The sequence below is a fragment of the Pan paniscus genome, chromosome 23 (assembly GCF_029289425.2).
Source record: "Pan paniscus chromosome 23, NHGRI_mPanPan1-v2.0_pri, whole genome shotgun sequence".
Lineage (NCBI taxonomy): Eukaryota > Metazoa > Chordata > Mammalia > Primates > Hominidae > Pan > Pan paniscus.
Genome location: NC_085927.1, coordinates 56,573,353 through 56,581,738, shown reverse-complemented (window position 1 = coordinate 56,581,738; position 8,386 = coordinate 56,573,353). Strand labels below are relative to the sequence as shown.

General features: G+C 55.4%; 1 protein-coding gene across 1 annotated transcript in view; it reads left to right on the top strand.

The window, feature by feature from the left end:
* Window positions 1-1,606: 1,606 nt before the first annotated feature.
* The window catches only part of CERK (ceramide kinase), a 55,809-nt gene continuing 49,029 nt past the window's right edge, over window positions 1,607-8,386 (top strand). Inside the window, exon 1 of the mRNA XM_034948720.4 lies at window positions 1,607-1,875. Within this exon, the coding sequence (XP_034804611.3) occupies window positions 1,734-1,875 (142 nt within the window). The 5' untranslated portion in view covers window positions 1,607-1,733. The remainder of the gene's footprint in view (window positions 1,876-8,386) is intronic.

The following is an 8,386-nucleotide window of genomic DNA, read 5'->3' as shown; positions in this document are numbered from 1 at the left end:
TAACTGATGTTGCTGTCTCCCCCAACGGAGCTCCTTTGGGGCCTAAGCACTTCTGAGTCGTCTCTGGGCCCCCACCTCTGGCTGCAGGATTTTAAGCCAAGGCGTGCAGCCTTAGGACAGCAACGTGAATACGCCGGGAGGGGCACGGGGAGCCTGAAAACAGGGAGGCCCAGGGAAGAGGTCCCCAGCAGGGACGCTGGTGCTCCCGGGCCCCTGCCCATGCCACCCTTGCCTGCCAACCCTCTTCGCACACAGCGGCACCCTCCTGCCACTGGCATGAGCTTTTCTTTCCAAGTAAGTTTCAGAGCCACATTTCCCAGGCCTCAGAGTGGCAGCTGTGGGAGGGAGGAGGCTCGGCAGGCCTCGCTGCTGCACACCCCACTGTGTGCCACGATCACGTACTGCCTGCTAGGACTCTGACTGGGCCCACGGTGGCTGCAGGACTGTCCTGGGGCCTTCACTGCATGGCCTGAACAGGGGCTGGGCTCCCAGGGAGGAATGATTCATAGCTGGTTCCCGCCCTATAGACAGTAACAAGCTGCTGGCAGGGTAAGACCTGTACATGCGGCCACCTGGTGCCAGGCACAGCAGCAAGGCCACGTGGACCTAGCCCACCTCACCTCTGCCTGCAGCAGCAGGGCTGGGTAGGGGAGCCGAGGGGAGGGGCAGGCCTCAGACCTCAGTGTCACATCCAGACAGTGTCAGTGTGAGCCTAGGCTCTGCCACACTGGAGCCCTGTGCTCTTGGGCAAGTGACTTAACCTCTGTGAGCACAGTCTTCACTGATAAATCAGGGAGGGATGTGCCCTCTGAACCAGGTTGTGGCTGCTTCCTATGGGGCTGTGTTAAGCACTGCGGGCGCAGAGACTGGAGCTTGCATGAAGGGGCAGGGCGTGCTCTGAAGGCAGGGCTGGAGTCCCTGCAGGCTGGTGATTCCTTCAGCTGGGGGGTCAGGGAGGCCTTCCTGGGGAGGCGGTGAATTGGGGCCACAGGGGCCATGTCTCTCCAAGTCTGGGGCCCAGGCTCCGGTTCCTAGCGCCAGCTCAGGGGCGGGTGCTCAGCTGTCTGCTCTGCGGCTTCAGGCCCCAGAGCAGTTCAAAGGGCCAGCGCCCCCGCCCCCTAAAGAGACCTCCGCCTCCTGAAAGCCTTACCTGCCTGTCGGGGCCCAGCTGCAGGCCCCCTCCCAGGCCGACAGGACGCCAGGATCGTAGAGGGCACCCGCCGCCCAAGGTCACGTCGCCCGTGGCGCCCCCATCCAGGCCCGCCCCCCGCCGTGCCCGATCGCCAGGACTGCATTTCCACGCCGCCCGGACCCCGCCTGAAACGAGGCCCGCGCGGAAGGCGCCACTGAGTCCCGGCTGGCCGCGGGAGCGCCAGATTCAGCACCCGGCACCCGCCGGAGAAGAGAGGAGAGAAAGGCAGCCGCCTCCCGGCCCCAGCGCCCTGGCCTCGGCCAGCCCCATCCCGGCCCCTTCCTCCTCCCTCTTCTCCCCTTCTCGGGTCCCCCCCGCCTCTCCCCGGCTCCCGGCCCCTCCTCTACCCACCCCTCCTCCTCGCCCCCGCCCCGCCCGTCCCCTCCGCGGTCCCCGCCGCCCGCGTACGGGGTGACGCAGCGCCGCCTCCCGCCGCCCGCCGCCCGCCGCCCGCCGCCCGGGCCACTGCAGGGCCGCTAACGGTCCGGCTCCTCTCGGCGTCCGCGCGCCCCCAGCCTGGCGGACGAGCCCGGCGGCGGAGATGGGGGCGACGGGGGCGGCGGAGCCGCTGCAATCCGTGCTGTGGGTGAAGCAGCAGCGCTGCGCCGTGAGCCTGGAGCCCGCGCGGGCTCTGCTGCGCTGGTGGCGGAGCCCGGGGCCCGGAGCCGGCGCCCCCGGCGCGGGTGAGTGTCGCCGCCGCCCGGGTTCGGCCGGACCTGGCCAGGGAGCGGGGGCGGCTTGGGGGACCCGGCTGGGGGGACCGGGTGCAGGGAGCGAGCGGCTGTGGTAAGGCCGGGGGCCCTGGGAGCGCAGGCGCCAGGGAGGGGTCGGGGCAGGCGGGAGGGAGGCCGGGGCCAGGGGCCGGGCTGTGCGCCGCCGTCTGCTCCGGGAACCCGAGGACAAAGCGCCGCGCAGTGGAGGAGAGGCCGGCGCCCCATCCCCGCGGGGAGGTGGGACCCGGGGCGCGGGCGCGGGGTCGTGGCCCCCGGTGCGGTCTGTCCGCAGGGCACCTCTGGACAAGACGGACTGTGGATGGATCCTGAGGGGGGTGCCAGGCGCTCCCCACCGCGCGCATTGCAGTTTACTCCAAGAACAGATGCTTTTCTTTAGCAGGGATCCGAAACCTGAGAGGCGCCCTTGCAGGGTGAGGACTTCCTGTTAAGAAGTTAAAGAAGGGGCCCCTGACTTTCTGTGGGGTGTGCTCCCTGCTCGGGATGGGGGAATTGGTTTCCGTGCCACGGGTTGGCCACTTGCCCCGCAGAGGCCCTCCGGATGAGGAGAAGAGTGACTTTGGTAAACATGGAGGACGCATAGCCCACCCTGGAGGGCCGCGGTGCCGGGGAGGGACGGCCTCCTCAAGGCTCTAGGGCAGAGCTGTCTGGTGGCAGAGAGGTTGGCAGAGGCTTATAAAGAGGTGCCCTTCCACACTCCGGGGAGTGGGAGGATTGCAGCAGTTCAGGTCTGGACAGTGAGAAGGGGGAGGTGTTGGCGGCACGGGAGACCCAGGCTGGGTGGTAGCGGTGTGTTCCATTTCATTCATGCCCTCTTTGGCAAGTTTTTATTGTGTGCCCGCTGGGGACGGGGGCCGGCATGTGTGACACAGTCGCTGCTGCAGCAGAGCTTTTTCCCTTAGAGAGAGAGACAGGGCACACAGAGACAAGTGTCTGATGGAGCTGGGCACTGAGGACAGAGCCCGCAGGGTAAGGGGCAGGGTTGTGCAGGTGAGGGCAGGTCACTGTCTGGTACCTGGTGGTCTCGGCAGTCCTCACTCACGCGGTGGCTTTTACCAGAGACCTGGAGAGACCGAGGGCTCTGCATTCCAGGGACAGATCCATCCAGGCAGGAAAAGCCTCGAGTTTAAGTCCCTGAGACCAGCAGGAGGCCAGTGTGGCAGGAGTGAAGGGAGATGGGGGAGGGAGATTGGGGCCCAGGTCTCCTGCAGCCTTACAGGCTGAGATGGGGACCTGCTTTTCACAGTGAGTGGAGTGGGAGCCCCTGGTGGGCCTTATCCAACTTAGCATTTTCCGGGGATCTCGTGGCCTCTGCGTGGAGGACCCAGACGAAGGATGGGTGCTGCGATTTGGAGGCTTTGGCCCTGTCCAGATGGGAGATGGAGGTGGGTAGGGTTGGATGTGGAGGGACTGAGTACGGGAAGGAGGTCTGTTGGAGCTGCTGTTTACTAGAAGAGAGAGCCCTGCAGGAGGACAGAGGGTTTGTTTTTGTTTTTTGTTGTTTTTTGTTTGTTTGTTTGTTTGTTTGTTTGTTGAGTCGGAGTGTTGCTCTGTTGCCCAGGCTGGAGTTCACTGCCACGATCTTGGCTCACTGCACCTCCGCCTCCTGGGTTCAAGCAATTCTCCCTGCCTCAGCCTCGGAGTAGCTGGGATTACAGGAGCCCGCTACCACGCCCGGCTAATTTTTGTATTTTTAGTAGAGACAGGGTTTCACCATGTTGGCCAGGCTGGTCTTGAATTCCTGACCTCAGGTGATCTGCCCACCTCAGCCTCTCAAAGTGCTGGGATTACAGGTGTGAGCCACTGCACCCAGCCTTTTTTCTTTTTAATTATTGGGGTGGGTGCGGCAGAGGCCAGGATTCATGCTGGATGTGCGGAGCTGGAATGGGGTGGGTGTGGCGGAGGCCAAGATTCTCTGGTGGATATTCGGAGCCTGGGATGACACCTTTAGACCCTGTGGGCAGTCGAGGTCAGGAGTTCTTCCGGGCGCTTTCTGGTGCTGAGTGGTGAGGATCTGTGGGTTGGGTTCTGGTGGGGACAGAGTTGAACGTTAGGTGGGGCCAAGGTCGAGGGGTGGTCTCAGACCCATGACCAACACTTGGTTTCCAGCCCTGGGGTCACCTATCTGTGGCTGGGCATCTGAGACTTGACTTTCCTAAGGTATTTCTCATGTCCCCTTTGGTAGAAATGTCACACCCCAAATATCACCCACCAGGGCCCACACACAAGGAGAACAGGTGCCTGACCTGGGCCCGAAGGGTTTGTACTTTGTTGTAAATCCCTAGGCTTCAGGAAGATGACTGCGTCCCCCAAGCACTTCCTAAGTGCAGGCCACTGGGCTTCAAACCGGATGGGTTCCTGAGGGCAGCTGCTCCCGTCCTAGGGATGCAGGGGCCGATCCGCAGGGGCTGGAAGTGACTGGCCCAATTAGCTGCTGTGCTTGTAGCCACTGGGCTGTAAGGCGTCCCTCAGGCTCCAGCGGCCGCAGAGACGCCAGACCCTTACAGGGCATCTGTGTGGGAGGTCAGTCATCACTGCTTTCTGCCTTGGCGTCCCCAGCCAGCTCCCATTATGGTTTCTGGTCCCCCAGGTCAGGGCTTGGTGTGGTGTGGCGTCTGCTTTTGTCCAGCCTGCTGGGGTTTGCCTCTTGGCATGCTAATTACCTCACTCTTGCTAAGCCAAGGTGCTTTTGTGCGGGTTCATCCTGAGCTGCCTGACTGGCCTGCCGGAAGCTTGGTCCCTCTTGGAGAGGGAGGGCCCTGGTTTGTGGGGCCATGGATGGTGGGGCCCTGGCTGGTGGCCCTGGCTGGTGGGCTTCCTCCAGGAAGCAGCCTGCCCTCTCCACCCAGGAGTGCTCTCCCATGCAATAGGAAAACATCAACAAGTTGGGAAACGCTAAGTTGTGAATGAGTTCAAAAATACAGCCACACTGTCTCTAGTTTTTTTCTCATAGCTTTACAGTCCCCAAAAGGAATCAGGCCCAGGTTCGATTCTTCTATGCTTGAGGTCAGTAGGGCCATAGCAGGGCAGAAGAATGTGAACCAGCTCACAGGACATTTAATTTGGTCAGCAAGGTGGCATTGCCCAGCCCTCCCCACTCCCCCAGGTGTATCTGGGCACACTGGGATTGATTAGGTTGAGGAATGATGAGAGGTGGAGAATTGTGCAAAAACTGGCCCTAGGAGGACCTGTGAGATGAGGCAGGAGCAGCCCTGGAGCTCCAGGTGACCAATGGGCTAAAGACAAAGCCAAGGCCACTGTGTGTGCCCTGCTGGGGTGGCCGCTTAGTTATTCCGACTCCTTTGTCTTCTCCGTAGCATCACCCCTATTTCAGATGTGGACAGTAGGAGTGGGAATTGACTGGGCCCAGAGGCAGTGATGTACAGAGGGAGCTGGCTTTGAACCCAGGCACATGCACTTTCGTCAGTGGGTCATCGTGCTGGGACAGTGACTGACTGTACAAGAGCACAGACAAGGACTAGCAATTTGGATCGCTGCAGCTTCCTGGGCCTGGGTGAGGTCTGCACCTGAGGAAGCCGCGACAGCAAGTGCCCTGGGCCGCCAGCCTGGTGGGAAGTAGGGCAGGACGAAAACAGGAACTCGAAGTGGGTCATGCTCGTTGAACTGGAAACACTGCGTTGATATCTGGGTTATTTCCCCTGACTGTCGCAAAACACACTTAGACAAACCCTGCATTTATTCCTTTAGAGTTGGGAATGGGAAGAGTGTGTGTGTGTGTGTGTGTGTGTGTGTGTGTGTGTGTGTGTGTGTGTTGGGGGGTGAGGGGACTACTGCCCAGGCTCTACCTTTGTGGGAGGATCCTCCCCTTCCTTCCACCAACCCCACTTGGGATGTCCCAGGCTGGTGGTGAACTTGTTGGGCAGGTCAGTACTGTGTTTATAAAACGTGTCCTCAGCACACCCTGCAAAGTGCCTGGCAAAACATAGGCATGCCACAGATACTTAAAAAAAAATGTTTTTCCTGCTTACAAAAGTAAGTCATGTTGATTTAATAATATCTAGAAAACACAGAAAAGCATACACAAAAAGTCACTCTTCGACTTAGACGTGATTAATATTTGGTATTTGTGTATATGTAAATATGCATGAAAGAAAAGCTGAGAAAACATACTGCAGAGTGTTTTCCACGCTACTAATTCCCCTCCTAAGACAAGATTTTTAAAAATCGACTTTATCAAGGTCTAAATTGCATGCAATGAAACTCAGACATTTTAAGGCACATAGTTGGTTAAATTTTGATAATTGTGTGCAATAAAACTCAGACATTTTAAGGCACATAGTTGGTTAAATTTTGATAATTGTGTGCACCTGTGTAAACATCACCCGGATAGCAGCAGCCCAGCACCTTCTCCTGGGCCCTGGGCTGTTTTCTCACCAGGGACGGGCACGATGCTAATAGAGTTTCATGTAAATGGAATCATGCCATGTGCACTTCTTTGTGCCCGGCTGCTTTATCTCATTTTGTTTTTTTTAAGATTCATCATGTCAGCAGTTCCTTCTTTCTGGTTACTAAGTCATATTGCATTGTGTGGGTGCACTAGTGTATCCGTTCACCTGCTGATGGGCTTCTGGACAGTTTCCGGTCCATTCACCTTGACTATGTGGATAAAGACACCCTGACCCTTTAGGGGCTATGCTTTTCCTCCTCTTGGGTGCATATTTAAGAGTAGAAAGCTGGATTATAGGAAAATGTATATATATGTGTATATATATATGTATGTATATATGTATATATGTATGTGTATATATATGTATGTATATATATGTATGTGTATATATATGTATGTATATATATATGTTTGTGTGTGTATATATATATATGTATGTATATATAACATATTTTATTATATTTTTGGAGTCTTCCTCTGTTTCCCAGGCTGGAGTGAAGTGGCAAGGTCTCAGCTCACTGCAACCTCCACCTCCCGGGTTCAAGTGATTCTCCTGCCTTAGCCTCCTGAGTAGCTGGGATTATGGGCACCTGCCACCAGCTAATTTTTGTATTTTTAGTAGAGACAGGGTTTCACCATGTTGGCCAGGCTAGTCTCGAACTCCTGACCTCAGATGATCCGCCTGCCTCGGCCTCCCAAAGTGTTGGGATTACAGGCGTTAGCCACTGCACCTGGCTGTAAATTCTTACAAGAAAATAGAGGACAGTTTATAATATTGGAATGGGAAAAGGCTCTCCTAACCAAGATGGAATCCAGAAAGAATAAAGAAAAAGCTAGATTATTTGACAAAATAATTTTAAAATTTCTTTTGTAAGATACCATAAATTAAAAAAAAAAGATAAGGGCCGGGTGCGGTGGCTCACACCTGTAATCCCAGCACTTTGGGAGGCCGAGGCAGGTGGATCACTTGATGTCAGGAGTTTGTGACCAGCCTGCCCAACATGGTGAAACCCTGTCTCTACTAAAAATACAAAAATTAGCCAGGCATGTTGGCGTGCGCCTATAATCCCAGCCACTCAGGAGGCTGAGGCACGAGAATCTCTTGAACCTGGGAGGCGGAGGTTGCAGTGAGCTGTGATTGCACCACTGCACTCCAGCCTGGGCAACATGGCGAGACTCCACCTCAAGTAATAATAATAATAATAATAATCATAAAATAAAAATAAAAAATGATGGGGGTGATATTTGCAACAAATAGGATAGAGAAAGGGTTAATTTTTTTTTTTTTTTTTTTTTTTTTTTTTTTTTTTTTTTTTGAGACAGAGTCTCACTCTGTCGCCCAGGGCTGGAGTGCAGTGGCGCGATCTCAGCTCACTGCAAGCTCCGCCTCCCGGGTTCACACCATTCACCTGCCTCAGTCTCCCGAGTAGCTGGGACTACAGGCACCCACCATTGCGTCCGGCTAATTTTTTGTATTTTTAGTAGAGACGGGGTTTCACTGTGTTAGCCAGGATGGTCTCAATCTCCTGACCTCGTGATCCTCCCTCTTTGGCCTCCTAAAGTGTTGGGATTACAGGCGTGAGCCACCGCGCCTGGCCAGGTTAACATTTTTTGAACATTTTAAACTTACATAAAAATTGATAGGAAAAAAGGCAGACAATCCATTAGACAAATGGCAATGGATATAAGTAGGCGATTCACGGAAGAAAACATTCGGTAGTGGATGCTGAGCGTCTGAGTAGATACTGACCCAAGGCAATGATGAGATGCTGCTCTCATCCAGCAAGGGATGGGGAAGGGCGAAAACACAGCTCTGTGCTGGGGAAGTTTCAGGATGCTTCTGGGCTGGCAGACCCGGTGGATGGGAAGTGGGAACTGCTAGGGTGTTTTTGGAAAGTAATCTGGCAGTGTTTTCAAACTGTAAAAAAAAAAAAAAAAAAAAAAAAAGTGATATCCTTTGACCCAACAATTCCATTTTTGATTATCTATCCCAGAGAAATTAAACCACCAGTATTTAAGAAACTTTCATACTCGAGAAGATACACTTTCTGTGTG